The following is a 20,063-nucleotide window of genomic DNA, read 5'->3' on the forward strand; positions in this document are numbered from 1 at the left end:
TCGGGCAAATTCATCCCTTCAGCCGCGAGTCCGTGGATGATCATTTGGAACTTTTGAACTTGTTCCATGACCGGTCTAGAGTCGACCATTTTGTAGTCCATGAATTTGGATACTACAACATGTTCCGTACCGGCGGCATTGTCGATACTATATTTTTTCTCTAGGCTTTCCCACATCTCTTTTGATGTGGTTACAAGGGAGTATACATTGTACAAACTATCATCTAATGCACTTAGAATAAAATTTTTACAAAGATAATCTCCTTTGCGCCATGCTTCATAGTCCGCCATGACCTCAACACTTGTCTCTTGATCACTTGGCGTGGGCGGCTCGTTCTCCGTGAGGAAGTTGGCGATGCCCAATGTTGTCAAGTAGAACAACATCTTTTGATACCACCTCTTGAAGTCAGCTCCTCCAAATTTAGGTGGTTTTTCGGCGGGTGGCATCATTCTCGGTGCCAAAGGTGCCGCACTTGGTCCTTGGAAGGAACCAATTCCGTTGCCCCCGAAGGAGCCAATAACATGGTTGGGCATAGAGCCCCCACCATTCATGTTGGGCGTAGAGCCCGCCATGGTCGTACCAGATCCGAAGGAACCGGTACCCGTGTTGGACCCGAAGGCCCCAACACTCGATCCATTGAAGGATCCGAAGGAACCACTAAAAGTGGAACCAACCGACCCACTGGAGGATGATCCAACAGTAGGCCCAAAGGGGTTCGTAAACCCCCATGACAATGTAGACGAAGAGGTGAACCCAGGGGTAGGGACCATTGTGGGGATTGGTCCGGTGTTCGCCATGGTGGAGGAGATGATGGAGGTGGTGGTGGCCGGATTGGTGGCAGCGGCGGTGTTGGATTCAGTCGACATCTCCAGCAAAGGTGTTAAGGTTTCAAAAGTATTTAGGTTCAGTTATGTCCAAATTCCTTCAAAGGCAAGTTTATCTCGTCTTGCGCTTGTTGGAGATTTAGGGATTACAAAAGATAAACTAGTCGGGCATAATACAATCCAAGAAGAAATACAAATGGAAACTGAAACGAAATTACAGTGGAAAACTCGAAACAAATAGATCGTAAAGGAATTAGCCGAGTCGAGGAGGCCTCTTTCCGCAAGACGAGATACGCCCCGGTAGTGCTCTTCGGATTGGCGTTTCGTCCCCAAAGATAAAACGGCTACGTCTCTGATGAAGCAGCACCGCAATCAACAGAGCTCCGGCGAACTGGATGGAGGAGAGGGCAGAGCTTTGACAGAAGAACAATGCACAGAGAGAGAGAGAGCTTATGATGCAGAATGCTTTCTAGTGTTTTATGTGTGTAGAATGCATGGAATGGCTAGCCTATTAATGCTAGACCGTTACAGTCGTCGGTTACGAGCTGTAACGTTCGGGCGTTACGAGCCGTTACACGCTCAGAGCTAGAGAGGCCGAGTCTAGAAGCTTCTAGATTCGTTCACGACGTGGACTATCACGTGTCAGCCACGTTGGCTTACCGCGTCATACTGACGAGGTGGCATCCCGCTTGGCTCGCTGACGTGGAAACGGTGGTGGTCTAAAAAGAACTAGACCCACTAGACTTGGGCCAAGCCCGCAACTAGGCCCAAGCACCAAGCCCACGACCAGGCCCAAAGACCACCCAAAGACCAATTGCCAAGATCCAAGTCCAAGGACAAGGACAAAGACAAGGACAAGGGCACGAGCACGAGCACGGGCGCGGGCGCGGGCTCGGGCTCGGGCTCGGGCTCGAGGCTCAAGCCACGCGGCTCGCGGCGGAGCGGGCGGCGCGCGTGTGGGCTCTTACAGCCCATCTTAGTCCACTATAATTATTACATGTAATAATCCTTCTTATTAAATACTAGTTTAATAAGGTTGTAACTTCCAATGTAAGATAATTAACTCTCTTAATTATTCCCTAAGCTTCTCTCATAGCTCATTAAGTTTGCAATTTTGCACAACTTTAATCAATTATTTCTCACTCACCGGGAATCGGATTTGAGAAAATAAATATACCACGGTCATCTACTCCGAACGTAGATCGACACTATATTATTTAATTTCACAAAATTAAATATCTCGTTGAAATTATAATTGGTCAAAGTTCATTGACCGGGCATAGATTCCAACAGCTTTACCCATTTTTCTTTTTACTCTCTCAATTTACATATTTTTCTTGCTTATTTAACCAATTGTATATTAAAACCCTTGCCATTTCAATAAATTTCTAGTTTTAAAGACGGATGTAGTAAGACAGAAGACACACACATGAATAGTAGTATAACTACTTATCTCGAATATGAATCCCATAGTACTCCAGAAAGTCCCCACATTATTTAATAGCACTAGGAATAAGAATGCTTCGTTCATGTTTCAATTTGAGTACATTCTTTCTTAAGTGTTTGGACGTCGTTTACTCTTTAGATACGTGACGTACAAAACCTGAAAGAATGATAAAATTTTTAGTACCAACATAAAACAATAATAGAATTTGTTGTATCAATATGAAACAATGATAGAACATTCTCTACTCCAAATAGACAAAGAGTTAATCAAGTCTATACATTAAATGAAGGAATGTATTAAAACATAACACGAATGAATTTTTTTTTTATTATTTATGCAAACTATAAATATTTTGTACCGATATTAAAAAAAAATGCGAAACATTTTATACAAATTGTGTAATTTTCCCTAAATAGGAAGGTAGATATGTTTTTAGTTGATTGTAAAGGAATGTGTTTTTGGACAAACACGGAATAAATCCAAACATAATGAAACAAAGATGATTTTGTCATAAAAATTGTTTTGTTTCCTAATTTTTCCACAGTCCCCACTTAAATAATACTATGGAAGATGGAAATGTCTATTGTTTTGTTGCATGACTAATGACTTTTCCACAGTCCCCGTTTAATATTATGGAAGATGGAAATGTCTATTGTTTTGTTCCATAATTTTTCCACAGCTTCCAATCAAAATTATGGAAGATGGAAATGTCTATAGTTTTGTTCCATAGTTTTTCCACAGTCGACCCAACTTGATATCATGGAAGATGGAAATCTCTAAAACTTAGCCTTACACAGCCACAAGATTGATAATATCATGAAAGGAATTTTGTATAATTTTATCTTTGATAGTTTTTAATAAGATAAACTAGCTTATTCGTATTTATTTATTTGATCATTTTTATGTGATGGGAAGAAATTTACAACCGTGGTCTAATGGTACACTTAAAACATTTTTTAAAACTTGCATCAAAACTAAAACCAAATTAACAAAATTTTAAATGCAAATTCACAAATCTCATCCAATTGAGGCCGATTTGAGGGTGCATCATTCTCTTAATTATATTAATCTCAACTTGCAAACAAATTCGAGTAGACTTGACAAAACCTTGAATCCTCACTTTCTGCTTACATGTGAATAGTAATATTTAAATTTTTTGAATCAGTATATATAGAAAAGTAGTAAGAGTGAGCGAGGGTGTTCAGATTACAGGGTTTTGGAATGGTCAATTAATTTGAATTTTGTTGTGAAATAAATACTTATACTAGTAGTTCATTAGTTAACCAACAATGTGACATCGTGTAGGTCTAGCTAGTGGAGGCATGACACAAATTATAAAAAGACCTGTGTGTGAATCAAACTTTTTATATAAAGTCTATTGACTATTATTACACACTTAACAACTAACAAATAGGTGTGAAAAAAAATATAATAATTTATATGCACGTCTAGTGCAGTTTCGATAGATTAACCAATCACACCAAGCCTCTTAACTGTGAGTTTGCTAATTGGTTTTAATAATTAAGTCTAGGAATCTAATTATGTGTTTATACCAAGTCATCGCAATAACAAACATTCATACTTTCTTTTCAAAAAATGTAGTGCACTAATCTAAATATTTCTACACGTACGTTCACGAAATGAAATATATAATGAATATACATCGAATCATATGTTCGTATTTTCTTCTGAAAAATATATTCGTCACTAAACATACTCACTTTCCTTTTTAATTTGACATATTTAAGATTACCCATATTAGTAAATGAAGACTTTTATCTCTATATATTTTATTCTCTATTTTATTTTATTCTCTTCACTTGACACAAAATAAAACTACATAAAATCTCGTGTTATACAAAGAATGGGTCATCTTCCTTAAAATGGAGGGATTAGTAGTTAGGCAATTGGCATTGACCTATCTATATGTACCATTCTAAATTTTTCTACACGTCCACGAAATGAAAGATAATTAAAAAACATATGTATAGGAGGTTCCTGTTGAAAGAAGACTTACAACTTGAGTTGGAAGAACTTATCACCAATACTTATAAAAATGAAATAATATTATTACTATTATTATTATTTGTAGTAGTAAAACATAGTCATTGACTTGTAGGGAAAGTCAACCTCAATATTAAAAATAATACTATTAGAATGTAAGCTAAGGTTGATGATATCCTGTCATTGCTATTTGGCGCTGTATTGTTTTCCGACTGTCGGAACAATTCAAAGAGGACACAATATCTAAAATATCCAACTCTATCAACTGTTATTATAATATACATACGTAATTAAGAAACATTCTATATTTGTCTTTCAGATTTTAAAAATAATAGTACTAACTGCTAAGACATACCTGCACATGTAAATATACATTCTCTCCGATCCCTAATAGATGTATCATATTTGATCGGTACAAGTTTTTAAGATATTGTTTAACTTGTGAAGTAAAGTGAGCAGAAAAAATTAATCGTGTGTGTTCCCGTGCTACTTTTCTATACTAGAATAAGTTCGTTGAATATGGAGTCTACTTACTAAAAATTATTTTAGGCATAATTCAGTCAATCAAACAATAACATAAAATCTAAATCTAATTCAATCTTACATAAATCTCATCTTACATTATTTCATACGTATATGTAAATTCCTAGCAATATTATGAAATATTTATGCATGACCAATTATTGTCAAGCAAGGTGAATTAATTTGTCCTCTATCATATACATAGAGACACAAATACTTGTTCAACTTGATCATCAACTTGTATTAAATCCATCTTCTGCTAACTATTATTCTTCTCCATTTGTTTATAAAAGGAAGACATAGACAGAGCTGTGTTGTGTCTGTGTTTGTGTGAGAAAGAGAGAGAGAGATGGCCGGAGGTGGCGGAGAAGGAGCTTCCCTAGAGTATACTCCGACATGGGTGGTGGCGCTCGTCTGCAGCGTCATCGTTGCCATATCATTTATAGCTGAAAGATTACTCCATAGTTCTGGCAAGGTTAATCTTCATTACTTGTTTCAATTTCACAACCTGATTTAAAGGATAGGATTGAATTGAATTGTGGTGTTATATTATATGTGTGCAGTATTTATTGAAGAAGAATCAGGGGTCTCTGTTTCAGGCCTTGCAGAAAATCAAAGAAGGTCACATTTTCATTTCCTAGTATTAGTAAAATGATGAATCAAATGCATGTGTAGTAGTAATATTATTTAATTTAATGATGCAGAGTTGATGTTGCTGGGATTCATATCTTTATTGCTGGCTGCATTTCAATCCAGACTTAGTAAAATCTGCATTCCTAAAGGCTGGACCCATCATTGGCTCCCTTGCAGCAAGGAATCAGAGCTCAAATCCACAGCTCACTTCCTCACCTTCTCTTCCACCCGCCACCTCCTCGCCGCTGCTGATGACTCTGCAGGTTACTGTGATGCCAAGGTCTCCTCTCTCTCTCTCTCTCTCTCTCTCTCTCTCTCTCTCTATCCCTTTCTCTCTATCTTAGTCTCACGAAACGATGTTTGTAGGGAAAGGCGCCATTGCTGTCTGTGAAAGCTCTGCATGATCTCCACATTTTCATCTTTGTGTTGGCTGTGTCCCATGTTGTATTCTCAGTTCTCACTCTCATGTTTGGACGTTTGAGGGTAATTGAATCCTTTTTCTTCAACTTAATTCTCTCTCGTCTTCATTAGCTGATTTCCTTTTGTTTTCCGCAGATACAACAATGGAGACATTGGGAAGATTCCATACTCAATAAACAATATGATCCTGAACAAGGTACTTCTGCATACCATAATTCTCTTCTGATTTTATTTTTTATTTGGACTCATCGCATATTGATTGAAATCTTACAGCTGTGACTCATGTCCAAGAGCATGCCTTCATCAGGAACAGATTTTCAGGCATCGGTAAAGTGTCGTTGTTTGGATGGGTGGTAAGTCACACCACAGATTCTGTGTATAGAGAAATAAACAGATGTGTGAAGAGAAGTGATGTTTTTGTTATTCTTTTTCCATTTTCAGAAATCTTTCTTCAAGCAATTCTTTCATTCAGTCAGCAAAGAAGACTACACCACTCTCAGACTTGGCTTTGTAATGGTAAGATTAAACATTTAAGTCTATGTTTGAATAGTTTTTGTATTTATATCTCCTTATTTTGTAGAATCATTGCCGTGGAAATCCCAAGTTCAATTTCTACAAGTACATGACTCGTGCTCTCGAAAAAGATTTCAAGAAAGTAGTTGGAATTAGGTAAGCAGTAGATACCTTTGCTCTTGAGTGTTGATTACTCTTCTCACTCATCTCTTGACCTCAACTGCAGTTGGTATCTTTGGGTGTTTGTGATTCTCTTCTTGTTGCTCAACGTCGATGGTAAGAAGTAGCATGAAATAATAGAGAAATATTCCTTGATTGAAACATGAATTTCGATTTGTTGGGCTATTTTGGATCAGGTTGGCATGCATATTTCTGGATCTCCTTCATTCCTCTAGTAGTAAGTATTAATACCCTGTTCATAGCTATATAAGATTGGAATAATTTGGTATAACTGGAAATGAAATGAATGCAGCTGTTGCTAACTCTGGGGACTAAGCTGGAGCACATAATAATCCAACTAGCTCGAGAGGTGGCGCAGAAGCACATTGCAGTTGAGGGGGACTTGGTTGTGAGCCCTTCAGACGATCATTTTTGGTTCCACCGCCCACGCCTCGTCCTAATACTTATCCACATCATTCTCTTCCAAAATGCCTTTGAGATTGCTGTCTTCTTCTGGATGTTCCTCATGTACGGCTTCGACTCCTGCATAATGGGAGAAGTCGGCTATGTCATTCCTAGGCTCGTCATAGGGTGCGTAAACCATCAATTCAATATAATTACTAAGTTTTAGTACACATTGATGAACTGGGTGATTGTTTTGTGCAGGGTGTTTGTACAGTTCCTTTGCAGTTACAGCACTCTACCACTCTACGCCATTGTTGCGCAGGTAACTTGCTCAAAACTTGAAGATTGTGGATTATTCATAGAGTTTTGATATATTGATTCGGTGATTTTGAAGATGGGGAGTTCGTTCAACAAGGCGATATTCGAAGATCGTGTTCAAGCCGGGCTGGTTGGGTGGGCTCAGAAGGCTAAGAGCAAGGACGCTAGCAAGGGCAAGGATTCGGTGTCGGATCATCAAGGATCTCCTCTTCTCAAACTTGAGGTGATGCAGAGTCCACCTACAAACAATAATAATGGGACAGCCCCAGAAATCAAACATACTACCTGATTGAAACCAAAGCATACATGTCCAAGATTGTGTTTGGATTCCTCAATTTCAATTTTCAAGAGTCTCAGTTTGATTTGTATTAATTGTTCATGTGATTAGTATATGGTTGTATGAGTGAGTGTTTCTTCTTTTTATACAAGGTAATTATGTGAAAGGAATTGAAGTGGAAAAACACTAAAATATGGTCCTTAAACAGCGACAATATTTATAATACGGAGTAATAAACAAAAGAGAGAACATCTTTTTTGGTCCACGACTGTGAACTTTAAAAATATCATTTAAGGTCTGCCAACTATGGGTTAATATCAATTGAAGTACTTTTTTACTATTTTCAAGTTTTTCTGGACGAAAATACCCTCAATATCTATAAGGGTATAATATTTTTAATAAGCTTATGATCAATTTTCTAAATATAATTTGACCTTCAATATTATTACTTAATCTTGTGACATGCAAGAAAAGATCCTTATTCAATTTTTTATTGTTAAAGAAAAGTTCTTCATTCAATTTTAAAATTCTTTAATATAAAAAATTGAAGAAGCAATTTTACTTGCATGTCACAAAATTAAGTGATAATATTGAAGGTCAAATTATATTTAGAAAATTCGTCAAAAATATATTGTAAAGATATTTATAAAAAATATGAATATATGATAAGTTTATTAAAAATATATACCTCTTTAAGGTATTGACTATTGAGGATATTTTCGTCCAAAAAAACTTAGAAATAGTAAAAAAGTAATTCAAATGATATTAACCCATAGTTGATGGACCTCAAATGATATTTTCAAAGTTCACAGACCTAAAATGATACTTTGGCAAAGTTCATGGATAAAAAAAGATGTTCCCTCTAGATAAAAAAGAGAGAATTCAGGTTAGTTTACACGCAGATCAAACTGAGAACTATTGAATATTAAGAAATACATGCACCATACTATATCTATTCTCGCATCTGAGCTGCTCATGTGTAGTGTAAAGGCACTTGCCTTAGAATCGTTTCACAACAAGTACGATACGGTAGCCATTCTCACCAGCTGCCTAATTGTTTTTGGATCTTTGAATTGTGAGAGGACTTCCCACCTTTGTCCTTGTAACTATTTCTTGAGGTTATACCTTTCGTCCTCCCACGAGCAGCCTGGATGGCACGTTGTCGTTGCTTGGTCAGACGCTTTTCAAGCTCAGGGTCATCATCATGCTCCTCTTCTTTTTCAGAATTATCGTCCGCAGAACTATCATGGTGCTCAACCTGCCTATCTTCCCGGGCCATTTCGCTACTTTGTCTAAGCTCGTTGGAAGCATGCTGATGCAAAATGTTGTGATTGGCTTCTGATTCACCTTCGTGCAAGTTATCTCCTTCCTGCAACCATAGTTTTTTACATACATGAGGTCATTGCACAATTCTGAACATAATCAATAACAATAGAAAACTTTAATGAATCTGTAGTCTTTAGGCATACAATAAAAACTTAGCTAACATGCATAAGTCAAATCTACACACCTCTTTAATCAAGCTCAAGGACTCAAAACCACATAGGGTTGCATCATTTATACGATGAGCAGTATCATCTGCATCCTCACTTTCTCCAGAATCAGATCCCAGATCTTCCTCAACATCCCCATCAACAAACTGCATAATAACCATCAAAACAAAAGCCACTTTAGCAGGCAGCCAAAACTTAAAGAATTAACACTATATTCCATCAAACGTGTCAATCATATATTGAAAGATATTGATCGTTGTAGTGGAAAGCATTTTCTAGTATTAAAGATATTCGACAGAGGAAAGAATGAAGGTTGCAGCTTCTTCATATTAAGAAGAGCAAGTCTATGAGCCTTTGATTAAAATCATAGAATAGCTCTTTATATACAAATAATGCAGAAAGAAATACTACTACTGCTACAATTTAAACAACAAATCATAATTCCAAAACGTGTGGTGAACTACATTTTGTTTGAAGATATTTGATAGATGAAAGACTAACGGCAGTACCTTCTCCATATCATCTTGATCCTTTCTAGTGAAACCACTTGCTTCAAGTTCCTTGTCCAGGCAACCAGAAACTTTATTTATGTCTGAAAACTGAGGCCGGCAACTTCTATCTAATTCTACATCTGAATCATCACATTCCATGTCTTTTTCATCAAAAGAGAGGTGAAACCTAGTATCAAAAGAGAGACCGTGTAAGTGTTATCATATCACTCAGTTCAAACTTATAAACTGCTTGAGCAAATATGTTTTTGAGAGGCCACATATAACTGAATGCTGGTCAAACCTGTGGCCTCTCAAAAAATATATTTGCTCAAACAAATAAATACTGGTTTCCTCATGGATAATGATGGAAAATTTACAGGTTATATTTTGATATCAACTTAAAAAGCAGCAAAGCTAAAGTAATCCACTACCTTTTCCGAAAAAACTTGAAGATGCACTCAATATCGCGGTCAAAGTACCTAAAAACAGAGGAATTTAGTGTTTATGATAAAATTTCGTCATTGTGAAAAGTGTGGGCATAAGTCATCTGTACCAATGGTCTGCAAAACCTACATCTGTGCATTTCGATGAGAAACCGAAATCATTTGCGGAAAATCAATCATTGTCACCTTCTCATCATCATCAATCTACAAAGTGAATAACAAAAAGGTAAATGGTGGATGACAATACGTCTAGAGCATTAGCAACAACAGGTATAAGCTTTTAGCTAGTACGAACGGGCCAATACTAAGGCATAGACAAGTTGCAGAAAACAACATACAATGGAATAATATTCAATAACACACAATAATGTGACCATGAAATCAACATACAATAGCTTACCATGATATTAAATTCATTGAAATCACAGTGGATGAGCCCGTGCTCTGCCAGGCGAACAACATGACCAAGAATTGTTTCAAAGATTGTATCAGGATTTGGCAACTCCTTAACCTGCACCCTGCATGAAACGGGATGATCAAATACAATTATAGTCCATCCGATATCAAGATTCATATTGGAAAACAATTTCCATTCACTCACAAGTTTTAGGTTGAAGTTTCCTTCTTGTTGGTTTCAGGATTATGAGTTTATTTTAAATTCTTAATTATGGAAATGCCATGAAACTCCTGTCTAGAGACAACAACTAGCATTAAAAAGCTGTAACCAAAGCATTAGAATCAAGAATATCAATCATATATATTGCATTTTCCATCCACATCCTTTCAAAACCAACTTTACTTTCCTAGTCATCACATGCAACTCCTACAACAAACAAGGTTGCCACAAAAATATTGAATGAGCTGTGTAATATATGCAACTTTTAGTTACTTACAATCTCCACACACATAGCATTGCTTACAAGGGTTAAACCCAGAAATGGTACTGACTCAAACTTATAAAACTGTAACTAGAAACTCAGAGATGACAATTTATCCATTTACTCTGTTGGCAATTTTGTGGGGTAGTTCAAAAGTAGGCGATGAACATATTGCAGTTTGAGTCTTATAGGATCAAATTTTTCTTATGAATGATTTCCCTTGCAAATGACCTAGCACAGATGTATTAATTCATGAACGCTGGCACCGCACATGCCAATATTACATTGTAGTGGCCCGGAGAAGAGACAAAAAATATGGAATACATTAGACCATACACAGCTTAAACACTTACAGCGGGTAACCTTGGACCAATGACATGATAACACAATGCCGATTGCAATCCACTGCATTTGGAACAGGAAAATCATGTTCTTCCAAGGCCTGCCGATAAAGATGTGAAAGATTACTAACTAGACCACAAGAGCAGCACGTTCATTTTAATAGCTTCTATCCCAATAAATTTAGAAGAGAAAGAAAGTGAGAGTACAAGAACCAGACCTTCATAAAGGCAAATTCTTTGAGTGCAGCAAGCCTTGACAAGTACAACCAGTTAAAGCTTCTGCGATGCCTCAAATAATCACGTTTAGACTTGACTGCCCTAAAAGAAACCCTACCAAGCCTGTGTAACTTCATAGCAAGAACTGTGCCATCTTCAGTAGCAACCTCAAATATATCCTTAAAAAAAAAGAAATTTAATCAATACCACTTTATGATTATAAAACAAACACATAGTAAAGCTGCAAGGCATATATACCAGACTCCTTTCCCACACCAATCTGTCGACCAACAGATGCAAAAACTCCACGGTTCACCAATGTCTTGATTGCAAGAAAGTCATAGCCCAAGTATGTTAGCCGGAAACCATCATCTACACCAAGAATACAACACTACACTCAGATTTATCCTAGTAGAGAGCGTGCAAGCAGACGGTAGAAAGCAAGAGGTAAATTCATCAACAATGTCTTATCAACATAAACTCATCAAGAAATCACTAGCATAAGTAGGTGATCAATAAACAAAAATTAAGTAAAAATATCGACTTGTAAAAAATTCAAATACATATTACAAAAAATTAGCTTTGACAAACTAAAAGGTAAACTAACACTTTGAAGAGTCGTGATGCACCAGCTTGTGCTTGAGCAAATTCTTCAATACTTTATACGTGCCCCCATGCCTATACAGAAACACAGCATATCAAACACCACGAGATAAAAAAGAGCTATGCTACGGTAAAATTCAATTATACGAATTCTTCAACTTACTTGAGTGAGGCGATTCGGCCGATCAACTCCGCCGGTACAATTTCATGCTAAAATAGTAAAAAAAGATGAAAAATACTAATTAATTAGGAGAAGAGCAGAAAAAGAGAAACAAACATTGCGCATTCCCATCTCGACGGCGGTAAGAACCCTGAAGTCATCCTTGGTCAGATACCTCAAAGCATTCACATCTAACTTCTTTGTTTGAAGCTCGAGAATCAACGATTCTTTCTTCGAAATTACGGATAATTATGAGAATTTGATTTTGAAGCTCACCTGATTGAGCGTGGCGCCGGCGACGATATTAAGGAATTAAGATCTTTTCTGGGCCTGTCTAATTGGGCCTTATATCATCCTGTTGGGTTACCAAGAAAATATTTACTACTGCAGAATAAGTTTCTAAAATATTTGAATTTTGAGGGTGATTGCATGCAAAATGTTTTACCTTTGTTTTAATTTAATAAATTTATATGAAATATGCAAAAAATTACATTAATATTTTAAATTAATACATTCCGTTAAATATTTTAAACATAGTTAGTTAGTTTATAATTTGTCCAACTTATTAGTATAATAATAGAAAAATTAGAGATTTAATAGAATTAATTACTCTAAAAAAATAACAGTCAATATCAATTCTTCTAGCAATTTTGTGATTTTAAAAAAGTATACTCTATTTTTTCATTGTATTCTTTATAGAAGTATTAAATAAGTCCATACTTCAACTTTACAAAATGGCTAATTTGAACTTCGAACAGTCAATAAGTCAATATTTAATTTTTACAAAAAAGAGTTAATATTTTTTTTAGTTGTATTCTGCATTATTACATGAGAAAGTTTCGACAATAAAATGCAATTCGCTAATTTGACGGTGAAGAGTTGCGATTTTTTTTCTTGCAATTTTTATTTTTGTGAAAAATAATTGTGTTTGAATTAATTAATGGAATATTTTAATTTAAAACTTTTTATACAATCTAAAACATTGGTGAAACTTTTTGTATGTAAATGTAATTAGAGGTAATGGTGATAGTAGAGACTTGATGGAATGTATTATTTTGGAACACTAAGTAAACTTAATATTTTTTGTACTAAATTGAAACAAAGGTAAAACATTTTGTATTAAACGTGTAATTACCCCCAATTTTGAACTAAACGGAGTATTTTTAAGTTATAATCTATGTCATGCCGTCCCATAAAAATAAAAGTAAAAATAAAAATAAACCTTCAGTCCAAAAAAAAAATAAAAAAAAATAACATATGATTTTAATGACAATTAGTGAAATAGAAAAAAGGTAGAAAGAAAGTATTTGAAGTGGTGTAATTAGTGGAGAAATGGAATATCTATCATTAAAATAGATGTGTAACATAATTTTTCAATTTTGGAAATTCGATGTGTTTTTGCAACTTGCATTGTTTTCTAATTTTTGTTTTGCAACGAAATGCAAGCATGTTTAAAGTTATGTGTGTCTATTATTGTAGACTTTTACTAATTAATTAATTTGCATCTTTGCATCTTCATATGATGAACATTATTGTTAGTCCAGCTTTTGGAGTGATCATTCGATTTTCGATTTTCGTTTTCTAATCAAACTAAACTGAACTAAAAGATTGAAAAAAAAAATTAAAATGGAAACATAACTGAACTGAATCACCCGAAAAATCAAACACGAAAAACCGAAATCCGAACTATAAAAACTGAATCGAACCAAAAAACAAAATTTCATAAATATATCTAAAAAATCTGAAAACCCAAAATCCAAACTACAAAAATCGAACCCGAAAAACCAAAATTGCACAATATATCTAAGAAACCGAAAAGCCAAAAATTAATTATCTATATTTAACACAAAAATTATATCGTATTACCAATTAATATATCTAAACAATTACAATCGTCATAAAATCTAAATATAATTACATTTATTAATATAAAGCACCTTTTTTTTTATAGGAGTAGAGTATTAATTACAAATCCGATTTTTCAGTTTTTTTTTTTCATTTCGATTCGAACCGAAAAACCAAAACTAGCCAAAAGATTAAACAAAATCAAACTAAAAATTTGAAAAAAATGAACCGAATTTTAAATTTTGATTTTGTTCAGATCAAATATTTAGTTTTCGATTAATTTGCTCACCCTACTCTAGCTTATGAACAACGTTTGGAGATTTCGTCAACCTAGCCAGTGTATGTGCATCCTTATTTATAGTTTCTTAAGTTAGAGTAGAGAATACATGAATGCTCTAATATGATATTTGCAAGCATCTATAGGCAACACGTGTCATGCCACCCAAAGAATTCTAAATAGGGGGAGCAAAATTATACTATAAAGATATTTTAAGGATTTAAGAAGGAGCATATACAATAATATTTCAAAAAATAATTAATGATCAAAATAGCAAATATAATTTTTTATTTTTTTTGAGGTGGGTATTTGCTCCTTGTGGAGCTAATGTAGCTTCGTCCCTGCGCACAACGAAGGAGGTCATGACATTAGTCCATACCTCCCCCATTCCGCGACCAATGAATACGAGGAGTAGTGCCCACTCAATGGAGGGAGTATTTTCCGATTGGGCAACAACATAAATCCGGTTTTTGGGTTTATACCTTCCCCTCTAATAAATATTGGATAAATAGTGTAGGAATTACTTCGTCATTCACCAACCATTGCACGTTTACATGTCTTATTTAATTGCTATACTTTATTTGATAAATTAATCTCACACTGTACTAACTCACTGCACTCACATTTAAATACTACTAATACTAGTATATAACTTGAAAAGTTATCAGCTCCTAACATCACGATTCACGAACTTTCTGAAATATTAGTAGTTTTTTCCATGGTCAAAAAGTGAGGTTGGAGAATGCATGATGAGCTAAACGCATGATTTTTCCAACAAACATGAATAACAAATATCACAGTGAACAACAAAGCAAACGTTCAAATTGACGTCATTTCTCCGATTTTACAAGGCAAATTCCTCTATCAATACGACATTAGTAGGATAAAAGCAATGAACAACCAGCATTCTCATTCTTCAGCAGCACTTGCAGCACTTAAGTCAACATTGAGATCAAGAACCTGAGAAAAAAAAAAAAAAAAGAAAAAAGAAAAAAGAAAAAAGAAGCGAATAATGGTATTTTTTAGACTTTAAAGTCCATCTAATTTGTGATTTCAATCAATTAGATTAATTGAAGTGCCAATTCAACTCCTCCCTAAAAAAAGAAACGTATAGGTTGGGAGACTCAATTCTTACCTTTCCTGTAATCAAGGTATACATATTCAGCACATCATCGACGGTGGACTCAAAGTGAGTGGTTGCATCGTAACTCTATACATATATAGGAAATGACAATTAATCAAAAAATGACTTTTAAGTAAATTTATCTACAAACTTACGGTTGATATGAAGCAATTGTCTTGAGAAGGCTTGTTGGCCGGCTCAAATCGATCGTAAGTCTCAAAGAAAATCTCATCCACAGGTCCTAGAAGATCAATACCAGGTTTGAGTTCAGTCTGGGGGTTATCAGTTTCTGCTTCAGTTGAGACAAAAGCAATGTATTTTCCTTTTGGGGCAACATTGTGAGAAGATGAGCAACAAAACAAATACCTATAAAGCCAAAAAAATTATCAAATGTTAAGAAAGCAAAATGTACCTGAAAAGAAGCAAAACAACTCACATGAAAGATAAAATCACACTTATGAAATCAGTTGGTTATTTTGTGCAAATAATACTTTTATGCACTAATATTTTTTGCAAGATGAGAGTAATGACTTACATGTCGGATTTGCGACCCAGCTGCTTCTGGGGTAGGATAACTTGTGCTGAATTGGAATCATTGGTGTTTGGAATAGGGTGGCTCATGATAGCAATAGCTCTAGCTACTTTGCCAACCTTCTTAACCTATAACAACCAACATGATATTATCAATCATAATAACAACTTATCGACTTAGAGACAATAAAACAAAGTGCTTACTGGAGTGCTTGATAATACTAAACTACAAAGGTCAGTAAGTAACTAGCACCAATGTCATACGCTCTACCTGTTGAAGTATGATACCACTTCCAAAAAGATTTTAATTATTGAATGTGTATACACATTAAATTCTTCCTAAAAGATGTTAAATATCGAATAGGTATACATATTAGCTCTTCCAGAAAAAATTTAAATATTGAATAGTTATACACATTATATTCTTCCAAGAATATTTTAAATATAGAATATGGATACACATTAAATTAAGTTATCAATAAGGATATAAACAAACATGGGGTAACCAAAATATATAGAAATTACCTTGTTTGGAAGGTAGGAGGGATCACATACAACTTTTTTAGACTTAGCTGTTTCCCCTTCTGATGTAACACCACACATCTTGCCTTCCTCATCAAACTCGACCTGAAATTAAAAAAGGTATTGATGCCAGTGCAATTGAGTCACCATTTTAACAACCAAAAACAGACTACCAACTTAACTTTAAAATACAAAACTTCCATAGGAACATAACATAGAACATACTAACAGAATGGTCAGATAAAGCCATAAAAGTCATGTTTTATGGTTTACTCATGCATAATATTTATTAATACCTCTTCAGTTTAAAAGCACAATATTACTTATTTTCCCATTAAGAAACTTATTCAACTTATTTTGAGCCTAGTCTTCAGAAGAGCAAAGATCCAGACATTTCAACCAAAGTTTCAGTTCAAGAAATATGCTAGAAAACATTTTTCCATATAAATGCAATGTTTTCTATAATTTAAAATTAGATTAATCTTCTCTAGATAGAAAAAGAACCATCATCTCATCCTTCTATTACTTATGAGTGGATAATTTCCTCTACTTGGTGTAAGGGATAAAAATGGGGAGGACAATGGACGGTATTTGAGGATGAGGAATGGGTATGTGTAAATAATTACCTTGCACTCAGGTTTGCATAACATGTAGGTTCCACCATACACAGCACTCAGACGAGCAAACGCCTGGTCACAAGTAAAAGAAACGTAACTTTAGTAATGACCAATGAAAGTATTTTTAGAGGAAGTCTTGGAAGAGAAAATATTGAAATGCATAACAAGTTCGAAGTTGGGAAGAAAGAAAAATAAAATAACAAGTTCAGAAGCAGAGAAGAATGAGATAAACCTGGGGAAGCTCTCCAAGGCCATACAAAGGATAGATGTATGGTGACCCTCCAGCGAAACGTGCCAGAGACTCTGCATAAAGCTACCAATTACAAGGAAATATTAGTTACAAGTCATGTACAACTATCGTATAACAACCTTAGAAGACAATAAGAATTACCTTCATCCTTTTCACAGTATCTAATGCTGGTTCCTTTAAGTAATTGTCATCTCTATGAAGAGCTAGTGCATGACCAATGAAGTCAACAGTGTTATCATCAAGGCCATACTTTCTGCATGGAATTTGATAGATTAGATATTTTAAAACTTACACGTGAATGAAATGCACTTCATGACACAAGTGAAAGCCAAACTAACAAATGATATATAAGTTTTTCATGCAAATTGGTAAAGATTGCTTATTCTATGAACAAACTAACAACCAAGAAAACATGCACCCTATGAGAATAGCAAAGAAGAATCTTCACATGGTGCCCGATAAACCTTGAAAACAAATCCCGCTTCGTTGCATAAAACATAAAAACAACAAAATGATGATTATGAAGTATAAAATCTTTGACCAATAAAGCAATAGTTCTAGAGGGCATACGCAATGAGTTCTTTAGTAGTGACTTTCGCCAAATCCATGCCTTCGTGAGTCTTGGGATCATTTTCTTTGTAATCTTGGACATAAATGAAAAATTTCCTTGCACGTCTTTTTTCAAAGATGCCCATGAGAGGAGATCTCAGGGCCTCCATATCAGTTGCAGGCACCTTGTGAATCTATTGCGTTAAATTTACCACGTAATTCAGTTAGTATTATTGTATAATGTATCAACCGGAATACAAACATAAATAAAAAGTAGAAACAACTACAAATATATGGGGAAGGGCAAAGAAATTTAGAGCAGTATGTTACCTTCCCTTTGTTGTACACAAAGCTGCCATCAACAGCTTTGAAGGACAAATACTTAGTTACATCAGTATGAATTAGGACACGAACAAGAACACCATTTGCCATAATATACTGTAAGTAAATGAAAATAGCAGCATTAGCAACAAAGCAACAATATTGAATTCAAAGGACCAGTGTATACAATACAAACCTTTGGGATCATATCAACATTATATTCTCTGCTAGCACCCAATTGATCTGGAGGCTTGTCACTTCCCCTAAGCCTCTTCCAAAGCTGAGTGGTCAAAAGGATTAAAAAAAGTAAGATTGTAGCAGGATTCTATATAATTGTACAATCACTTCAAGTTGGAGATCTTAGTGAATCTGGGAATTTATTTCAAAGCAAAGAAGAGAAGTACCTGAATAAGATTTAGTGAAGTTGATTCCCCACCATAGTAGTCGTTGCGGTCCATGTGCAGAACCTATTAGCAAAGACAATGTAACATCAAGCTCAAAACATGATTGAAATACAATAAAAAGGATTGGTTTGAGGTAAAATAAAAACTTTAAAATATAAACAGATAAGAGGTAAAATCATAACTAAGAGTAGCATGTACACATGCTACTTGTATGTATAGATATGTCAAAAACATAAAAGTATAATATATAAATCAGGCTTCCCATCGCATTATATGATCGACATCAATACCAAAAACATTAATCTACATCACTAGATCAAACACTAAATCCAGTCTAAGAGAAGAAAAAATAAATGATCCATTGCAACATAATGAATTGCAAAAATGATAGGCATTCAACCCAAAAGTCGAAAATATAAAAATCAATGATTAACAAATCGGTAACGATTTAGCATTTCGATAATCATAGAGGGCAAGAGATCAGAAATGAACGTAATGTGGAACCTTAAGGCCATCGACGGAGAGAAGACCGCTGAGGATGCACTCCTTGAGACCGGTTCCGAGCACTATCACATCGTACTCTTCATCCATGTTGAACACAACCAGAAAAATGGCACAGATCAATAGGATCAATGTTTGGGGCAAAATGACTAGGATCTTCTCGATTAATCACAAGAGGTGATATTTTCATGCATGTTAATCGGAATGTATAAATATATAGTGTTGAGGAAGGCAACGATGTCCTATATTTAATTTATTTGTTTTTTTTATAACTATTATAAGTATATGTGTCTATGCATACTTAGTGACCATCAATTTCCACTTCACATCTAAATTTAAATTGCACTTCAAAATATGAAAATATTTTATTCGAGTTGAGCGTGCATAATTGCATTAGGTGTTGAGCCAAGCCTCGAATTTTATTTACGGAGTATTTGAATAGTTGAAGATATATGACCCAACTCATCTGATATTAATCCTGACTGAGACTCACTGATTAACATGATCTACTTTTAAGTTTTTTCTTTCTTATAGATTTGGTCTCACATTCTATTATCAATACTTAAACCATTTTTCTTATATTTCTTATTTTATCAGTTTTACATTTTGTGTGCCACCTACGATAAAGACTACTCCATTTGTTCTATAGTAGTGGAGTCATTTTGTCATTTTCATACATTCTATGGTAGTGGAGTCATTTACCTTTTTAGTAAAAGTAAACACATTTCTTCTCATTTACTTTACTCTCTCCTACTTTATTCTCCCTTAATCTCTATACTTTTTTTCATTTTCTACTTTATTTTTTCTGTACTTAACTCACTTAACACATTTTTCTAAAATCGCGTGCCGAAAAGAAATGCATCCATTACTATGAACCTAAGAAAATACTTTTTTTAGACGAAAATAGTTTTTTTTTTTCCACTCAATTTACCTTACAATATGATATGTAATAGTAATAAATATATAGATGATAGAG

General features: G+C 34.7%; 3 protein-coding genes across 3 annotated transcripts; 1 reads left to right on the forward strand and 2 right to left on the reverse strand.

Annotated features, from left to right (window-relative positions):
• The first annotated feature begins 5,053 nt into the window (after positions 1-5,053).
• LOC125222127 (MLO-like protein 1) lies at positions 5,054-7,688 on the forward strand. The gene is made up of 13 exons (XM_048124593.2): positions 5,054-5,272; positions 5,361-5,418; positions 5,502-5,710; positions 5,797-5,913; positions 5,986-6,046; positions 6,124-6,203; positions 6,292-6,366; positions 6,431-6,519; positions 6,590-6,639; positions 6,720-6,760; positions 6,836-7,113; positions 7,189-7,249; positions 7,322-7,688. The coding sequence occupies exons 1-13, from the start codon at positions 5,147-5,149 to the stop codon at positions 7,532-7,534; spliced, it is 1,458 nt and encodes a 485-aa protein (XP_047980550.1). The 5' UTR covers positions 5,054-5,146; the 3' UTR covers positions 7,535-7,688.
• A 654-nt stretch (positions 7,689-8,342) lies between these two features.
• On the reverse strand, positions 8,343-12,453 carry LOC125220432 (serine/threonine-protein kinase rio2-like; the record flags this gene model as incomplete). Its single annotated transcript, XM_089062178.1, has 12 exons — positions 8,343-8,891; positions 9,033-9,161; positions 9,525-9,693; positions 9,938-9,985; positions 10,080-10,153; positions 10,350-10,467; positions 11,181-11,269; positions 11,387-11,562; positions 11,643-11,756; positions 11,992-12,062; positions 12,151-12,197; positions 12,424-12,453. Coding segments are annotated over 12 exons (1,395 nt in total), but the record flags the coding sequence as incomplete, so codon positions are not given.
• A 2,579-nt stretch (positions 12,454-15,032) lies between these two features.
• On the reverse strand, positions 15,033-19,292 carry LOC125222128 (guanosine nucleotide diphosphate dissociation inhibitor 2-like). Its single transcript, XM_048124594.2, has 13 exons — positions 19,091-19,292; positions 18,587-18,649; positions 18,379-18,462; positions 18,192-18,299; positions 17,883-18,055; positions 17,454-17,565; positions 17,295-17,375; positions 17,072-17,134; positions 16,449-16,550; positions 15,928-16,052; positions 15,548-15,758; positions 15,405-15,479; positions 15,033-15,229 (listed from the first exon to the last, which is right to left on the reverse strand). The coding sequence occupies exons 1-13, from the start codon at positions 19,175-19,177 to the stop codon at positions 15,179-15,181; spliced, it is 1,335 nt and encodes a 444-aa protein (XP_047980551.2). The 5' UTR covers positions 19,178-19,292; the 3' UTR covers positions 15,033-15,178.
• Between the last annotated feature and the right edge of the window lie 771 nt (positions 19,293-20,063).

The sequence above is a fragment of the Salvia hispanica genome, chromosome 1 (assembly GCF_029641045.1).
Source record: "Salvia hispanica isolate PSC_SH4W2 chromosome 1, Shi_PSC_v1, whole genome shotgun sequence".
Taxonomy (NCBI): domain Eukaryota; kingdom Viridiplantae; phylum Streptophyta; class Magnoliopsida; order Lamiales; family Lamiaceae; genus Salvia; species Salvia hispanica.